Here is an 18,804-nt window from a genome sequence, read left to right on the forward strand (position 1 = left end):
CAAAGTGGACCTCAGCCTCTACTTGCCCATCAGTTCAGCCTCATTGGTGAGAGAGAGGTCCAACAGAGTCCATCTTGTTTTTGGGTCCTCCATAACCTGTCTCCTGTCTCAGAAAGATCCATGGTAATGATCCTCCAGTTTCTGCCTGGATTGAATTCATCTTTCCTGCTGAAAACAAAGCTCAGAAACTCTAGCACAAGTTGCAGAGCCTGACAGCTGCCTCTGTGAGCCGCCCTCACCCACTGCTGGGGCTCAGGGCCATGGAGCTGGATTTCAGGCTGTGAGAGGGCAAAGCAACCAGGCACAGTGGGAGCAACTTTCTCTGGGATTGATTCTCTCTTCCTGTATTGTCTCTGCTGCTAGCACTTGCCTGTGCTTTCTGCCTTTCTCTTTGTTAGTATTTCCTTCCAGGCTCCTTGCCCTTATGTCATTGCTGCACGTAAGTCTTTGCCTTCAAATTGTCTGGAAATCAAGGAAACTGGAGAGCAGGAGTGCTCAGGGGATTCAGGCTGATGGAGAAATGGCCATCAACCACTGAGAAAGAGAGAATGTCCTCCACCAAGTTCATTTCTGAACAGGAGAACACTTGCTTTTCTTTGGACTTGGAACCCTCTCCAGCCTTACCCATCCCACTTCATGTTGGTCAGATGGCCTGGACAGCAGCAAGTGACAGAAATGGGAGTGTAAATTCAGACCGCTGTGGGAGTTCAAAAGCTGCAGCTATGTGAGGGGCTTTTGACCGAAACACAGCTATTACAGGAGAACATGACCACCAGCTTAACAGTAACCAGGGCATTAGGGAAAGGCATCTGAGACACAGAAGAAACAGTGTGAAAATAAAGTTTAGATGAATCAAGAACATGGTAAGAGAAAGAAAAGGGAGAAGTGGGAAGGAAGTGGCCATGGAGCCCAGGGTGCTCTGCAGCTTGGCCACCTCTGTGTGCAAGAAGCTCCGTGGCAGCTGAGTGCTGTGGGTGACCTCACTGATGGCACTGAGGGAGCAGCAGGCACACACCCACAGTTCTGCACTGTGACAGTGTGACCCTGTGCTTTCACCTGTGCTTCACAGGCTGCTGGGAGAGCTGTGGATACTCAGGTACCCCACATCTCCAGCAGGAAGTGTGTGGGACCAGGAGAAGCCCTACTCCCACAAAGGGGATGTGTTCTTGCAGCTGCCCTTCCTGCATGGCTGGTGGGAGGCTGGAGGTTGCACAAGTCTTGGGAATGTGTTTTCCTGTGGGGTGAGAGCTTGTGAACACTGCTTACATAGAGATGTTTAGAAATGTAGGCTCTGACCCTGCCTGCAGCCTGTTGTGCACAAAATAACAGAATCAGGGGATGTCTTCTACAGAGAGCGCAGGTTTGTCCTCCCTTGTAAGCAGTTCTGTACCCTGATCTTGTGATGCCTCAGCGAAATGCCTGTGCTGCTGCTGTGAGCTCTCCTATTCCTGTGTCTCTGCCCCCATGCATTGCTCTCCACAGGAGAAACCAGCTGATGGAACATCAGCTGTTCCACGTATGTCTGCAGCATTTGCAGTCACAACCAAGTGAGACTTCATGATCTGTCATGCACATGGACTCTGGCACTGCCAAGTGATCCTTCTGCCCCACAGTGCCAGGTCATGCTGAACCCCTTTGCTCAAAGCCCAGCTCCCTTCCAATGCAATGAGACCAAAACAGTGTCTAAAACAAGTTCTCTGTTGTGCTCAGGTTTTCTGGGTTCAGGATGCCAATGGTCACTGAGCAGATTCAGTCACAGATCTTCTTTCCTCTCATTTTTGGTTCCCTTTTGGAGGCTGTGCTCAGTGGGTTTAACCCTTTGCTAGCCAATGCCAAACACACCTGCCTGTGTGTGTATTGTCACACACATGGAGCCTCAGCAGGAGAGAGCAGGCAGCAGAGAGGGAAGTCCATGGATGACCTGTGCAAGTGCCTGAGGCTGGGCAAAGGGAGACTGTGTGAGCTGCAGTGATGCTCTCCTTCATCTGCTTTCCTTTGTCTTGGTGACATTGTGTTTTGCAATGACCATCTTGTGAAATGTCCTGGCAGAGTAATGATGAAAGTTCCCCCATCTCCTGTGCTGTGGGTCCACCCAGGATATGGCTTTTTCAGCACATCAGATTAGAGCCTGTGCAGGCCCCTCACCAGAGTGGGAGGTGCCCTGTGCAGGAGGAAGGCTGTTTGTGCCCACAGTGGTAACAGGGACCCTTGGAGAAGAGTGATCCTCCTGCAGAGATGATGAATGGCCAAGGGAGAGTCAGTCCTGGAAGTGCAGGTAACCCCCAAACCTTCCTTCCTTTCTCTCCTCCTGCCACAGGGGTTGGGGAAAGGCAGGGCTGGGATGGATTCTGGGCATGGTGCAGTGGGCAGCAGGAGATGGGGCTCAGGGCAAGAGCAAAGCAAGAGATGAGGGCAGTGGGCAGTGGGCAGGCTGGCAGAATGAGCTTTTCCTAGAGCCAGGGGGAATGGAAGTGCAGGCAGAGCGTGCCCTGCTATTCCCTCAGTGCTGTGCCTGTAAACAATGGGGCTGAAGGGGGCTGTCCTTCTGTCATTGCCCTGCTAAAGCTCTCTGCATCACTCTGAGCACAAGTGCCTGCTCCCATCTCTGCTGTCTCCAAGGACACCCCAGCCAGGGCTCCCCAAGAGCTCCCAAGTGCCTTTTCCCCCTGTGGAAACAATCCCTCTGTGGGTCTGGCTGTGCACACCCTGAGCTGGGCACTCACTGCTTTGGGGGACTGTGCCACTGCAGAAAGGGGCTGATGGGACAGAGGCAAAATGCAGGGAGTGAGGGAAAGAAGCTCCAAAGAGAGAGGAAGAGGAGGGAGCTCCACAAAGAGCATTCAGGGACAGACAGGGTAATGGAAGGCAAGATGGAAGATGTGTTGAGGAGAAAGGAGGCCTGACAGGACAAAGGGGGAGTGAGGGTTGGGCAGAATCCAGGCAGGTCTTGTGATAAACAGGGAAATAGAAAAGCAGCCTCAGGGCAGCCCCTGTGCTCCTGTACTCTGTGGCTGTGAGCCCCTGCTAGGGACAGGCAGCAGGACCTGCTTCCAGCACCTGAGGGGCTCCCAGTGCTTGGAAGAAGGGAGCAGCAGGGTGCTGAGGAACAGAGCCCCCTGGGTTATCCTGCTCCTAACTCTGGGCTGGGACATGCTCACTCTTGCTTTGTGTTTTCCAGCCCCAGCAGAAGAGAGAGGCTGCTCCTGGCTGAACATCTGGGTCTTCCTTATTTTTGCCCTTGCAATCAAAGCTGCCATTGGGACCTTTTGCCTCTGGCTTGGTGAGTTCCAGGGTGTCTTAATTCCCTTGGGATAAAGGGCTCAGGTGGCTGCCCTTGGTCAGGTAGGGAAGGCACATCCGAGTGCCTCTGCCAGCAGTTAAAGTGCCTGTGGCATAAGGTAGAAAACAGCTCTGCCAGACATGACCATTTTTGATCCCTACAGGATTGAACAGCTCCACAGCAGGTCAGATCCCTCAGTTGAACTAAAACACAAGTCATCTCTCTTCTCGTCCTTTATCTTTGGGTAGGGACAAGGTCACCTTTATTGGCAATGGGGGCGCTCAGCCAGGCATTGCCCATCTCCTCTGAGCCTTCCTCCATTACAGCCATTCACTCATCAGGCACTGGAGCCACTGGGATTCTTCTGCTCATCAGTGACAATAGTTCTAAATTAAATGATCAATGAAAATAGGCATCTGGATTGTTGAGCACACCCTGATCAGCTCCTAATCCATACTCCTGATGAGTGTCTGGGTTCCTAGGAAGTCCTTGGGATTGTGGCTGTGGCCTGTCACCAAGAGGGCATTATTGCCCACAGAGTGGAGCCAGTAAGTCCTAGGGGTTTATGGTGCTGCACCCTGGTTTCAGGAGCTGCAGCTGTAAGTGATTCCCTTCGCCTGCACTGGCTGTTGCTGATGGGACAGGCCCAGCTGAGGGTGGCTCCCCCAGGGGCCTGTTGCTGTGTAGCTGAGGAAGAGACAGAGGGTGACAAGGAGAGGCTGCTTTGTAGACTGGCAGCTGGGCTGGGGGTGTGTGCATGGCACAGTGGCTGTGGCTGGGAGGGCTCCCTGCTGCCGTGTGTGTGGCATGTCCCCAGAGGGATGTGCTCCCAGGGGTCCCTCTGCTGTCTCACTTGGAAGGCACAGGGCTCTTTCTGGCTGGGCAGGAGCTGTGCCCCTGGGGTGGGCCAGGAGAGGTGACAGCTGGGAGCGTGCTTGCTGGGGAAATGGTGGAAGGAGAGTGCAGGGGCCAGAGATGCTGTGTGAGGAGCTGGGAGCAAGGGCTAATCCTGCTGCCTTTCCTGTCCCTTTGCAGTGGTTCCCTTCTGCCACAGCAGTGACCAGCCCTCAGCCCTGCAGCAGCAGTTCTCGGAGTGGGAGTGCGACTCAGCGGTGCCACAAGGCACAGGTCAGTAGCCCAATGTCCCCTCTTCCTTGGGGCCAAGGGCCTCAAGGGGCTGTGCCAGGGCAGGTCAAAGCACATCCCCAAAGGAACTTTGCAGAGCCCTGAGATGCCCTTACAAGGATTACCCTGGCTTTGGGTCCACAAGGCTCACTGGTCATACCCCAAAGCAATGGGAAGGAATGTCTGAACTATCCCTGTTTATTCAAGCACTTTCTGTCAGGAAAAGTCACTGAGGAGGACATGGGCACTGTCCCTGGAAAACCTGGATGTCTGTGATCACCATCTCTTGTTAGTAGCCTGCATCTGTCTGTCCTCTCCCTGCACAGACCGAGGCTGGATGTGCTGCCCAAAGGGCTGGAGAAGGTTTCAAGGAAGCTGCTATTTCCTGTCCACTGACACCATGAACTGTGCTGAGAGTGCACGGAACTGCACTGGGATGGGCTCCCAGCTGGTGGTGATCACCAGCAAGGCAGAGCAGGTGAGTGCACAGGGCCCCAGAGAGAGGGACCCAGCAGGCAGAGCCACAGTGCTGGGCCCTGGAGGGGACTCAGAGCCCTCCTTGTCCTGCAGGGGAGGGGGAAGGTCCTGTCTGCACCTCTGCAGCACCAGCCCCCTCTGCCACCAGCCCCACATCATGGGGATGCCTGATGCCACTCTCTGCTCAGTCCTGCCACTCATGGACATTGTGCTCTCTCTCTCTGATTGCCAGGAATTCCTCTCTGAGCAGGGAACTCAGCCTCCGACAAGAGATAATTTCTACATTGGTCTGTTTGAGGTTGATGTCGACCAGTGGCAGTGGGTGGACAAGACTCCCTACAATGAGACAGCAGCGTGAGTATCTCTGGATGAAGAGTGTTTGGTGTGACTCCTGGTAGGGAAAGAAAGTAGGAGAGATCTGAGGGGTTCAGGTGCTGCATGAGAGGAAGTTTTGGCCCCACTGTCTTGGCAGAGAGTACAGATGCAGAAGGAGAGAGCTTTGTAGTACACTCATTCACATGGCCCCATCTGTGCTGGCTATTGGTTATGAATTAACTACCTGTGATCTGGAAATCATTGCTGTCAGCCTAGAAAAAGCTGCATTTTGCCATCAGCAAGAACCCCTAAGACTTGACAGGCCTTGCCTGGCCTACAGAGCACTTATGTGAGCAAAATGGCTGTGCTGAAATGCAGGGAAATAGATGGGGCACAGGGAGAGAGCACCAGGACTGTCCTTGCTGGGCCTTCTTCTGGAAATCAAACTTGCCCTGAAGTCCAGCACGGGCCTCTGCTGGGAGTGAGGTGCATGGGGTGAGTGGTGGTGATCAGTTGCCCCCAGCAGGATGGAGCAGGGGGGCTCTGCTGTGCTGGAAGGCTGTAGGAAGGAGGCAGGTTTCCATGTGCCACTGGTGCCAGTGGGGTATGGAGTGGGAGGAAGGGCACTGCTTCAGTCCATGAATCAGCTTTGGGAATTTGTGTCTGTTCCCTTCAATTCTGGTATCCCATTGGGGTCTTTTCCTGCAGGGCCTTACAGTGGGCACTGGGGAGTAACAAGCCTGTCTGTGTCCCAGGTTCTGGCGAAATGGGGAACCAGCTCCAGGCCATGCTGAGAACTGCACAGTAATGCATGTGCCTGAAAGGAATCTCAACAACTGGAATGATGTCGTACCAATTGCGAAGCTTCATCGAATTTGTGAAGCTGCAGCAGTAATTGTGTGATGGAAATGCCCCTGTTCTGAGTAAAGCTGGGAGCTCAGCAGGGAGCTGGGAACAGCTCTGGCTGGGCTGGGAAGGGTGGGGAGCTCTGACACATCTTCACTGTGTGGGGTGAGACCACGTGTGTGGAAATGAAATGAGCTTTGTCCAGCATGCCCAGTGCATGTGGTGGCTCAGGGAACACAGGGAGGCTCAGGCTCTTTGGAGCAGCTCCTGTGTTCTTGAGTCCTCTTTCTCTACCTGGTTCCAGCAGCCTCTGGCTGAAAAGAGATGGACTTCTCCAGGAGGAAGGCGCTGGAATGGAAGGCGGATATCCTGGGATTCAATGTCCTCTGTTCTTTTAGCAGAGCTGTTTGCTTTTTATTGAGTCACACACAAAATGTCCTCTTGCTCTACTGGCTTTTGCCTAACAAATTGTGAAATCTCAGACAAGAGCAAATACAGTATCAGGCCAAAGATAAAGGCCCTGTGGTCTGTGTGCATATCTCTCTATCCTTTTCCATCTCTAGACAGTGGGGAAATAATCCACATACCATGGAATAGTTTGGGGTGGAAGAGACTTTTAAGGATAGTCTAGTTTCAAGTCCCCTGGATCCTGGGCAGGGACCCCTTCCTCTAGGCAAGATTGCTCATATCCCCATCCAGCCTGGCCTTGAACATATTACAGTTGGGATACATCTCCTATGGGAAACTGGTTCCAGTGCCTCTCCACCTCACTTTCCTAAATATTACGAAGGAACCACTACTCCTCCCTAATATTTAGTCAAAACCTTCCCTCTGTCAGTTTAAAGCCATTCCCCTTTGTCCTATAACAATGTTCTTGTGTACAAATTCCCTCTCTGCAAGGTCTTTTCCACTGCTGTAATATTGACACTGGCAGGGATTGGACTTCATTCCACAGGTTACAGTCAATAACACAAGCAAATGTGGAGAAGTGTCACAGGCAGCTGTGAGAAAGCAGTTGTCAGCAGAAACTTGTGGTGGTACCAGAGAACTGGAGAAGCGGCGTGCTGCAAATATCCTCCCTTCCCTTTCCCGGTGTCCTTGTCCTCTCCAGGTTCCCAGTGCAGATGTGTGTTTTATGCAGAACTAACTCCTTCTCTGATGCCACTTGAGTTGATGTCCCTTGGTGTCCTGTGGTGGGAACATGATCAGCAATGTCTTCAGGGCCTCTTTGGGCCTGAGATGCTTCTCCCCTGCTCCCATTGCTTTCTTCCCAGTTCCAAGCCTTTCCTTTCCTCACAACTCCTACTTAAGCTATTTCTTGACGCCATTTCTCTCTCTTTGCCTCAGCCTACTCTCATTCCTTGCTGGCTCTGCCTAAGCCCAGGTCTCTGGCTGAGAGCACAATACAACTCCCTTCAGCCCCCCTAGGTCACACGTCTAGACCCAGAGTCAGTGTGCCTCTCCTGGGGACCCACTGCCAGACAGCCCTTCTGGTTTTGGGACTCTTATGGGGGTCAAGCTCGTCCCTGCAAAGCAGCATTTTATCCACTTGCCTCAGAGTTTATTTGCATGTTGACTTTCTTCTCCACTGTATATTTGCATGCATCTGCCTTGCAGGCATGTGTTCTTCTCTGGTTTGAGTTCATTTCTCTACTTCCCACATCACTTGTCCTCCCAGCTTGTCTCCTGGCTTGTCCCTTCTCACGTGTTCAGGGAAATTTCTGCTCTTTGACTTGTTGTTACCTTTTCTTCCCCATGGGCTCTGTCTTTGCATTAGTGGAATAAATAGTCCCTGCTTTGCCTCCTTCTCAACCCAGCCTGAAAAACAGGATAGGGAGCAAAAGAAACACAGCGGGGCTCCACGTTGGTGATCCGACTGTGTCCTCTCACTTCATGGAATGGCTCTCCATCTTCCTTGTGAGTTCTTCCTGCACAGGAGGACTGGGCTGAGACTTTCTTTCAGGAACATGCAGGAGATGAGCCCTCATGGAGCCAGCTCTGGCCTGGCCTACCAGGCTCTCATTTCAAGAATGGGTAGTGGTGACAGCACATCCTCGTGGCCCTGCAGGTGAGGGCCTCTCCCTGTGCAGCCTAGAAACCATACCCTGCTATGCACAGCTTCTCCCAACACCTGCCTGGGCTGCTGGGCTTGGGTCTGCCCACAGGGGATCTCCTTATCCAGGTCTTGAGCACCATTCCCACACGTTTCTGGCTTTTGCCGTGCAGGATCCCCTTTAGGCCTCCCCTCTGCCATAACTCTTGGCACACAAGCAGGACAAGGAGCACATTTCCTGCCTGCCCTCCTCCACACAAGAGCCAGCCCTGCACAGGAGGCTTAGGCCTGCTGTGGTGCAGCCAGTGAGGGTGCACAGTCCCTGAAGGACAGAGCTGACCAGCAGGTTCCTCAGCTGGCTGTCCACTCCTGGGCTCAGCCTGTGGTGAGCAGCAGCCCCTGCTGGGTCTGGACACGGCCCCCTCCCCTTGGCTGTAGGAAGAAGGCAGGATTCCATGCAGGACTGCTTCCCCTACAAACAGGGCAGGAGGAGAACAAGGGTGATTCATCCTGGGAATTTGGGATGAATCAGGATCTGGAAGAGTCTGTCTCCATGTCCCTCTGAGCCCTGAGAGCCCAGGCCCTGGAGCTCATCCTTCCATGCAAGGACTGATAACATCCTGAATCCCAATGTGTAAGAATCACTGCAGACAAAGTGGACCTCAGCCTCTACTTGCCCAACAGTTCGGCCTCATTGGTGAGAGAGAGGTCCAACAGAGTCCATCTTGTTTTTGGGTCCTCCATAACCTGTCTCCTGTCTCAGAAAGATCCATGGTAATGATCCTCCAGTTTCCTCCTGGATTGAATTCATCTTTCCTGCTGAAAACAAAGCTCAGAAACTGCAGCACAAGTTGCAGAGCCTGACAGCTGCCCCTGTGAGCTGCCCTCACCCACTGCTGGGGCTCAGGGCTGTGGGGCTGGATTTCAGGCTGTGAGAGGGGAAAGCAACCAGGCACAGTGGGAGCAACTTTCTCTGGGATTGATTCTCTCTTCCTGTCTGTGCTGCTAGCACTTCCCTGTGCTTTCTGCCTTCCTCTTTGTTAGTATTTCCTTCCAGGCTCTTTGCCCTTATGTCATTGCTGCACATAAGTCTTTGCCTTCAAATTGTCTGAAAATCAAGGAAACTGGAGAGCAGGAGTGCTCAGGGGATTCAGGTTGATGGAGAAATGGCCATCAACCACTGAGAAAGAGAGAATGTCCTCCACCAAGTTCATTTCTGAACAGGAGCACACTTGCTGTTCTTTGGACTTGGAACCCTCTCCAGCCTTACCCATCCCACTTCCTGTTGGTCAGATGGCCTGGACAGCAGCAAGTGACAGAAATGGGAGTGTGAATGCAGACAGCTGTGGGAGTTCAAAAGCTGCAGCTATGTCAGGGGCTTTTGACCCAAATCACTGCTGTTACAGGAGAACATGACTACCAGCTTAACAGTAACCAGGGCATTAGGGAAAGGCTTCTGAGACACAGAAGAAACAGTGTGAAAACAAAGTTTAGATGAAGAAAGAATATTGTAAGAGAAAGAAAAGAGACAAATAGGAAAGAGGTGGCAATGGTGCCCAGGGTGCTCTGCAGCTTGGCCACCTCTGTGTGCAAGAAGCTCCGTGGCAGCTGAGTGCTGTGGGTGACCTCACTGATGGCACTGAGGGAGCAGCAGGCACACACCCACAGTTCTGCACTGTGGCAGTGTGACCCTGTGCTTTCACCTGTGCTTCACAGGCTGCTGGGAGAGCTGTGGATACTCAGGTACCCCACATCTCCAGCAGGAAGTGTGTGGGACCAGGCGAAGCCCTGCTCCCACAAAGGGGATGTGTGCTTGCAGCTGCCCTTCCTGCATGGCTGGTGGGAGGCTGGAGGTTGCACAAGTCTTGGGAATGTGTTTTTCTGTGGGGTGAGAGCTTGTGAACACTGCTTACATAGAGATGTTTAGAAATGTAGGCTCTGACCCTGCCTGCAGCCTGTTGTGCACAAAATAACAGAATCAAGGGATGTCTTCTACAGAGAGCTCAGCCTTGTCCTCCCTTGTAAGCAGTTCTGTAGCCTGATCTTTTGATGCCTCAGCTGAAATGCCTGTGATGTTGCTGTGAGCTCTCCTATTCCTGTGTCTCTGCCCCCATGCATTCCTCTCCACAGGGAGAAACCAGCTGATGGAACAAGAGCAAAAGCTGTGTTTCCATCTCAGTCCATTCAGAGGACATTGGGATCCAGTAGGGATCCTTTATCCTTAGTGATATCCTTAGTAATATGAGGCTGCTGGACGTGAATCTAGCAGGTGTTTCCAGCTGGAAACACAACATAAGACTTCAGATTTGTAGTCATAACCATGGCAAAATTCCTGATCTGTCATGCAAAGGGACTCCAGCACCATCATAGCTTTCATAGCATTCTTACTAAAAATGTACAAGACAGTGTCTTCCCTCAATTCCACAGATTCCTTCCTTCAAACAATCCACTTGTGACTGGCAGTAATATTCCCCACATCGAAGGTTGAGGGGAAACCAAACAAAATGTTGGTGAAGTCCTTTTGTTACTTGTGAGGCTCTCAGCATCACTCACCTTTCTCTGCAGAACTGCTGGGGGCACAGAACCACTCAGTAGAGTTCTGGAGGAGAATCTTGTAATGGCCAGAGCTTCCATCAAGTAACGCCACTGAGAAGAGAGGAAAGCAAAGCAAAGTGCTATTGTCATCCTTTTCACCTTGTGCATGAGCAACCTGTGCTATCCTCTAACTTCTGCTTTGGAGCCCCAACACAGACTGTTTAGTAACAAGCTATGAAATCTGGATTGAGCAACAAGGTGAGAACAGCAGGCCACTTCTCCCACTACCAGTCATTACTTCTCTCAGAAGAGCTTCACTCATCTCGGTTGTCTGAGAGACACACTAGCCCAGATGACAAACCCAGATTAGAAATCTTCTAAGGAAGGGATGAGGAAAGGGACACAGAAGTCATGGGATAAGCCAATAAGACTAGACTGTTTCGGTGAAAGGCGTTTGCCTGCCAGGAAGAGGGACTAGGATATGGGCTTTCACCTGACAAAAAGCAGTCACTTGAGCCCTTAATGTTGAGGAAATTAAGACACCCTGGAACTCACCAAGACAGATGGTCCCAATGGCAGCTTTGATTGCAAGGGCAAAAATAAGGAAGACCCAGATGTTCAGCCAGGAGCAGCCTCTCTCTTCTGCTGGGGCTGGAAAACACAAAGCAAGAGTGAGCATGTCCCAGCCCAGAGTTAGGAGCAGGATAGCCCAGGGGGCTCTGTTTTCCAGCACCCTACTGTTCCCTTCTTCCAAGCACTGGGGAGCCCCTCAGGTGCTGGAAGCAGGTCATGCTGCCTGTCCCTAGCAGGGGCTCAGAGCCACAGAGTACAGGAGCACAGGGGATGCCCTGAGACTCTAGGAAAAGCTCATTCTGCCAGCCTGCCCACTGCCCACTGCCCTCATCTCCTGCTTTGCTCTTGCCCTGAGCCCCATCTCCTGCTGCCCACCGCACCATGCCCAGGATCCATCCCAGCCCTGCCTTTCCCCAACCCCTGTGGCAGGAGGAGAGAAAGGAAGGAAGGTTTGGGGCTTACCTGCACTTCCAGGACTGACTCTCCCTTGGTCATTCATCATCTCTGCAGGAGGATCACTCTTTTCCAAGGGTCCCTGTTACCAGTGTGGGCACAAACAGCCTGCAGCCTTCCTCCTGCACAGGACACCTCCCACTCTGCTGTACCCCACAGCACATGGACATTGGGAAATTTTCATAATTTCCCTGCCAGGACATTTCACAAGATGGTCATTGCAAAACATCAAGTCACCAAGACAAAGGAAAGCAGATGAAGAAGAGCATCACTGCAGCTCACACAGTCTCCCTTTGCCCAGCCTCAGGCACTTGCACAGGTCATCCATGGCCTTCCCTCTCTGCTGCCTGCTCTCTCCTGCTGAGGCTCCATGCATGTGACAATACACACATGGCCAGGTATATTTGGCATTGGCTAGCAAAGGGTTAAACCCACTGAGCACAGCCTCTAAAAGGGAACCAAAAATGAGAGGAAAGAAGATCTGTGACTGAGTCTGGTCAGTGACCATTGGCATCCTGAGCCCAGAAATCCTGAGCACAACAGAGAACTTGTGACACTGTTTTGGTCTCATTGCATTGGAAGGGAGCTGGGCTTTGAGCAAAGGGGTTCAGCATGACCTGGCACTGAGGGGCAGAAGGATCACTTGGCACTGCCAGAGTCCATGAGCCTGACAGATCATGAAGTCTCACTTGGTTGTGACTGCAAATGCTGCAGACATACGTGGAACAGGCTGAGATGTTCCATCAGCTGGTTTCTCCCTGTGGAGAGCAATGCATGGGGGCAGAGACACAGGAATAGGAGAGCTCACAGCAGCAGCACAGGCATTTCGCTGAGGCATCACAAGATCAGGGTACAGAACTGCTTACAAGGGAGGACAAACCTGCGCTCTCTGTAGAAGACATCCCCTGATTCTGTTATTTTGTGCACAACAGGCTGCAGGCAGGGTCAGAGCCTACATTTCTAAACATCTCTATGTAAGCAGTGTTCACAAGCTCTCACTCCACAGAAAAACACATTCCCAAGACTTGTGGAACCTCCAGCCTCCCACCAGCCATGCAGGAAGGGCAGCTGCAAGAACACATCCCCTTTGTGGGAGCAGGGCTTCCCCTGGTCCCACACACTTCCTGCTGGCGATGTGGGGTACCTGAGTATCCACAGCTCTCCCAGCAGCCTGTGAAGCACAGGTGAAAGCACAGGGTCACACTGTCACACTGCAGAACTGTGGGTGTGTGCCTGCTGCTCCCCTCAGTGCCATCAGTGAGGTCACCCACAGCACTCAGCTGCCAGGGAGCTTCTTGCACACAGAGGTGGCCAAGTTGCATAGTTGCAGCTATGGGCACTGGTGAGGCCACACCTTGAGTATTGTGTCCAGTTCTGGGCCCCTCAATTTGGAGGGATGTTAAGCTATGTGCTCTCCTATTCCTGTGTCTCTGCCCCCATGCATTCCTCTCCACAGGGAGAAACCAGCTGATGGAACAAGAGCAAAAGCTGTGTTTCCATCTCCGTCCATTCAGAGGACATTGGGATCCAGTAGGGATCCTTTATCCTTAGTGATATCCTTAGGAATATGAGGCTGCTGGACGTGAATCTAGCAGGTGTTTCCAGCTGGAAACACAACATAAGACTTCAGATTTGTAGTCATAACCATGGCAAAATTCCTGATCTGTCATGCAAAGGGACTCCAGCACCATCCAATGATCCTTTCTGTCCTCCGGGCCCACAAAGATGGCATATTGAACACCACTGCCCAAAGTTCCATCCTCTTTTCTAATTAGATTATTAAATTAGTTACTTCATTAGTTAAAAACAGTGTCACAAGTTCTCTGTTGTGCTCAGGATTTCTGGGCTCATGTTGTCAATGGTCACTGCCCAGACTCAGTCACAGACCTGCTTTCCTTTCATTTTTGGTTCTCTTTTGGAGGCTGTGCTCAGTGGGTTTAACCATTTGCTAGCCAATGCCAAATATACCTGCCCATGTGTGTATTGTCACACACATGGAGCCTCAGCAGGAGAGAGCAGGCAGCAGAGAGGGAAGGCCTTGGATGACCTGTGCAAGTGCCTGAGGCTGGGCAAAGGGTGACTGTGTGAGCTGCAGTGATGCTCTCCTTCATCTGCTTTCCTTTGTCTTGGTGACTTGGTGTTTTGCAGTGATCATTGTGTGACATGTCTGGGCTAGGTAATGATGGAAGTTCCCCAATCTCCTGTGCTGTGGGTCCACCCAGGATATGGCTTTTTCAGCACATCAGATTAGAGCCTGTGCAGGCCCCTCACCAGAGTGGGAGGTGCCCTGTGCGGGAGGAAGGCTGTTTGTGCCCACAGTGGTAACAGGGACCCTTGGAGAAGAGTGATCCTCCTGCAGAGATGATGAATGGGCCAGGGAGAGTCAGTCCTGGAAGTGCAGGTAAGCCCCAAACCTTCCTTCCTTTCTCTCCTCCTGCCACAGGGGTTGGGGAAAGGCAGGGCTGGGATGGATCCTGGGCATGGTGCAGTGGGCAGCAGGAGATGGGGCTCAGGGCAAGAGCAAAGCAAGAGATGAGGGCAGTGGGCAGTGGGCAGGCTGGCAGAATGAGCTTTTCCTAGAGCCAGGGGGAATGGAAGTGCAGGCAGAGCGTGCCCTGCTATTCCCTCAGTGCTGTGTCTGTAAACAATGGGGCTGAAGGGGGCTGTCCTTCTGTCATTGCCCTGCTAAAGCTCTCTGCATCACTCTGAGCACAAGCCCCTGCTCCCATCTCTGCTGTCTCCAAGGACACCCCAGCCAGGGCTCCCCAAGAGCTCCCAAGTGCCTTTTCCCCCTGTGGAAACAATCCCTCTGTGGGTCTGGCTCTGCACACCCTGAGCTGGGCACTCACTGCTTTGGGGGACTGTGCCACTGCAGAAAGGGGCTGATGGGACAGAGGCAAAATGCAGGGAGTGAGGGAAAGAAGCTCCAAAGAGAGAGGAAGAGGAGGGAGCTCACAAAGAGCATTCAGGGACAGACAGTGTAATGGAAGGCAAGATGGAAGATGTGTTGAGGAGAAAGGAGGTCTGACAGGACAAAGGGGGAGTGAGGGTTGGGCAGAATCCAGGCAGGTCTTGTGATAAACAGGGAAATAGAAAAGCAGCCTCAGGGCAGCCCCTGTGCTCCTGTACTCTGTGGCTGTGAGCCCCTGCTAGGGACAGGCAGCAGGACCTGCTTCCAGCACCTGAGGGGCTCCCAGTGCTTGGAAGAAGGGAGCAGCAGGGTGCTGGGGAACAGAGCCCCCTGGGCTATCCTGCTCCTAACTCTGGGCTGGGACATGCTCACTCTTGCTTTGTGTTTTCCAGCCCCAGCAGAAGAGAGAGGCTGCTCCTGGCTGAACATCAGGATCTTCCTTATTTTTGCCCTTGCAATCAAAGCTGCCATTGGGACCTTGTGCCTCTGGCTTGGTGAGTTCCAGGGTGTCTTAATTCCCTTGGGATGAAGGGCTCGGGTGGCTGGCCTTGGTCAGGTGGGAAACCCACATCCGAGTGCTTCTGCCAGCAGGGCAACACCATTCAGCAAAACACAGGTCAGAGACCCCTTCTCATGCAGAATCAACATTTGTGGGAACACATCTGGAGCTCTTAATCCACCATTTGAATCTCAAGGAATAAGTAAGATCTCTTGGATAAGCTGGCTGTGTAAGGAAGTGCCTGTGGTGTCAGCAAGGCTGTCAGAGCAGGGTCCTCTCAGTCTCTCTCAGCGTGCATGAGCTGAGAGCTTGGCCAGCTCTTCTCTGAAGGGAGAGTTTCCAGAGCCAATGATTTCCCATCCTGCTACCCCAGGAAGGCTCAGGCAGTAGCAGTGTCTCCCAGCCAGCAGAGGTTTCATGGCTGTCTGAGGAAGACACTGATCCTTTTTGATCCCTGCAGGGATGAACAGCTCCACAGTAGGTCAGATCCCTCAGCTGAACTAAACCACAAGTCATCTCGCTTCTCATCCTTTATCTTTGGGTAGGGACAAGGTCATCTTTATTGACAATGGGAGTGCTCAGCCAGGCATTGCTCATCTCTTCTGAGCCTTCCTCCATTACAGCAATTCACTCATCAGGCACTGGAGCCACTGGGATTCTTCTGCTCATCAGTGACAATAGTTCTAAATTGAAAGATCAATGAAAATAGGCATCTGGATTGTTGAGCACCCTCTGATCAGCTCCTAATCCATACTCCTGATGCGTGTCTGGGTTCCTAGGAAGTCCTTGGGCTTGTGGCTGTGGCCTGTCACCAAGAGGGCATTATTGCCCACAGAGTGGAGCCAGTAAGTCCTAGGGGTTTATGGTGCTGCACCCTGGTTTCAGGAGCTGCAGCTGTAAGTGATTCCCTTCACCTGCACTGGCTGTTGCTGATGGGACAGGCCCAGCTGAGGGTGGCTCCCCCAGGGGCCTGTTGCTGTGTAGCTGAGGAAGAGACAGAGGGTGACAAGGAGAGGCTGCTTTGTAGACTGGCAGCTGGGCTGGGGGTGTGTGCATGGCACAGTGGCTGTGGCTGGGAGGGCTCCCTGCTGCCGTGTGTGTGGCATGTCCCCAGTGGGATGTGCTCCCGGGGGTCCCTCTGCTGTCTCACTTGGAAGGCACAGGGCTCTTTCTGGCTGGGCAGGAGCTGTGCCCCTGGGGTGGGCCAGGAGAGGTGACAGCTGGGAGCGTGCTTGCTGGGGAAATGGTGGAAGGAGAGTGCAGGGGCCAGAGATGCTGTGTGAGGAGCTGGGAGCAAGGGCTAATCCTGCTGCCTTTCCTGTCCCTTTGCAGTGGTTCCCTTCTGCCACAGCAGTGACCAGCCCTCAGCCCTGCAGCAGCAGTTCTCGGAGTGGGAGTGCGGCTCAGCGGTGCCACAAGGCACAGGTCAGTAGCCCAATGTCCCCTCTTCCTTGGGGCCAAGGGCCTCAAGGGGCTGTGCCAGGGCAGGTCAAAGCACATCCCCAAAGGAACTTTGGAGGGCCCTGAGATGCCCTTACAAGGATTACCCTGGCTTTGGGTCCACAAGGCTCACTGGTCATACCCCAAAGCAATGGGAAGGAATGTCTGAACTATCCCTGTTTCTTCAAGCACTTTCTGTCAGGAAAAGTCACTGAGGAGGACATGGGCACTGTCCCTGGAAAACCTGGATGTCTGCAATCACCATCTCTTGTTAGTAGCCTGCATCTGTCTGTCCTCTCCCTGCACAGACCGAGGCTGGATGTGCTGCCCAAAGGGCTGGAGAAGGTTTCAAGGAAGCTGCTATTTCCTGTCCACTGACATGATGAATTGTGCTGAGAGTGCACGGAACTGCACTGGGATGGGCTCCCACCTGGTGGTGATCACCAGCGAGGCAGAGCAGGTGAGTGCACAGGGCCCCAGAGAGAGGGACCCGGCAGGCAGAGCCGCAGCGCTGGGCCCTGGAGGGGACTCAGAGCCCCTCCTTGTCCTGCAGGGGAGGGGGAAGGTCCTGTCTGCACCTCTGCAGCACCAGCCCCTCTGCCACCAGCCCCACATCATGGGGATTCCTGATGCCCCTCTGTGGTCAATCCTGCAACACATGGACATTGGTCTCTCTCTCTGATTGCCAGGAATTCCTCACTGAGCTGAAAAATCAAGATGTGCCAAGAATGAATTTATACATTGGTCTGTTTGAGGTTGGTGTCGACCAGTGGCAGTGGGTGGACAAGACTCCCTACAATGAGACAGCAGCGTGAGTATCTCTGGATGAAGAGTGTTTGGTGTGACTCCTGGTAGGGAAAGAAAGTAGGAGAGATCTGAGAGGTTCAGGTACTGCATGAGAGGGAATTGTCACCCCACTGTCTTGGCAGAGAGTAAAGATGCAGAAGGACAGAACTTTGTAGTACACTCAGTTCACATGGCCCCTTCTGTGCTGGGTATTGGTTATGAATTAACTACCTGTGACATGGAAATCATTGCTGTCAGCCTAGAAAAAGCTGCATTTTGCCGTCAGCAAGAGCCCTTAAGACTTGACAGGCCTTGGCTGGCCTACACAGCGCTTATGTGTGCAAAATGGCTGTGCTGAAATTCAAGGAAAGAGATGGGGCACAGGGAGAGAGCACCAGGACTGTCCTTGCTGTGCCTTCTTCTGGAGAACAACCTTGCCCTGGAGTCCAGCACGGGCCTCTGCTGGGAGTGAGGTGCATGGGGTGAGTGGTGGTGAGCAGTTGCCCCCAGCAGGATGGAGCAGGGGGGCTCTGTTGTGCTGGAAGGCTGTAGGAAGGAGGCAGGTTTCCATGTGCCACTGGTGCCAGTGTGATATGGAGTGGGAGGAAGGGCATTGCTTCAGTCCATGGATCAGCATTGGGAATTTGTGTCTGTTCCCTTCAAGTCTGGTATCCCATTGTGGCCTTTTCCTGCAGTGCTTTACAGTGGGCACTGGGGAGTAACAAGCCTGTCTGTGTCCCAGGTTCTGGCGAATTGGGGAACCAGCTCCAGACCATACTGAGAACTGCACAGTAATGCATGTGCCTGAAGAGACCCTCAACAACTGGAATGATGTCAGACCAACTACGAAGCATCATCGAATTTGTGAAGCTGCCGCAGCAACTGTGTGATGGAAATGCCCCTGTCCTGAGTAAAGCTGGGAGCTCAGCAGGGAGCTGGGAACAGCTCTGGCTGTGCTGGGAAGGGTGGGGAGCTCTGACACCTCTTCACTCTGTGGGGTGGGACCATGTGTGTGGAAATGAAATGAGCTTTGTCCAGCATGCCCAGTGCATGTGGTGGCTCAGGGAACACAGGGAGGCTCAGGCTCTTTGCAGCAGCTCCTGTGTTCTTGTGTCTTCTTCTCTCTATGTGGTTCCAGCAGCCTCTGGCTGAAAAGACATGGACTTCTCCAGGAGGAAGGCGCTGGAATGGAAGGCAGATATCCTGAGATTCAATGTCCTCTGTCTTCTTGAGCAGAGCTGTTTGCTTTTTGTTGAGTCACACACAAAATATCCTCTAGCTGTACTGGTTTTGCTGAACAAATTGTGAAATCTCAGATAAGAGAAAATACAGTATCAGAACAATGAAGAAAAGCCCTGTGCTCTGTGTGCATATCTGTCTCTCCTTTTCCATCTCTAGGCTGTGGGGAAATAATTCACAAACCATGGAATGGTTTGGGGTGGAAAGGACTTTTAAGGATAGTCTAGTTTTGTGCCCCCTTGATCATGGGCAGGGACCCCTTCTTCTAGACC

The 18,804-nt window shown here is 52.7% G+C and overlaps 2 protein-coding genes across 2 annotated transcripts; both read left to right on the top strand.

Moving 5' to 3' along the window:
* The first annotated feature begins 1,338 nt into the window (after positions 1–1,338).
* Positions 1,339–6,100, top strand: LOC131096889 (C-type lectin domain family 4 member E-like). Its single transcript, XM_058045531.1, has 5 exons — positions 1,339–1,360; positions 4,316–4,408; positions 4,732–4,883; positions 5,115–5,236; positions 5,953–6,100. Exons 1-5 carry the CDS (start codon positions 1,339–1,341, stop codon positions 6,098–6,100), a joined length of 537 nt encoding a protein of 178 aa, XP_057901514.1.
* A 6,889-nt stretch (positions 6,101–12,989) lies between these two features.
* LOC131096890 (C-type lectin domain family 4 member D-like) lies at positions 12,990–18,292 on the top strand. The gene is made up of 5 exons (XM_058045532.1): positions 12,990–12,999; positions 16,400–16,492; positions 16,816–16,967; positions 17,197–17,318; positions 18,036–18,292. The coding sequence occupies exons 1-5, from the start codon at positions 12,990–12,992 to the stop codon at positions 18,181–18,183; spliced, it is 525 nt and encodes a 174-aa protein (XP_057901515.1). The 3' UTR covers positions 18,184–18,292.
* The last annotated feature ends 512 nt before the right edge of the window (positions 18,293–18,804 follow it).

This window comes from Melospiza georgiana, chromosome 2, assembly GCF_028018845.1.
Source record: "Melospiza georgiana isolate bMelGeo1 chromosome 2, bMelGeo1.pri, whole genome shotgun sequence".
Taxonomy (NCBI): domain Eukaryota; kingdom Metazoa; phylum Chordata; class Aves; order Passeriformes; family Passerellidae; genus Melospiza; species Melospiza georgiana.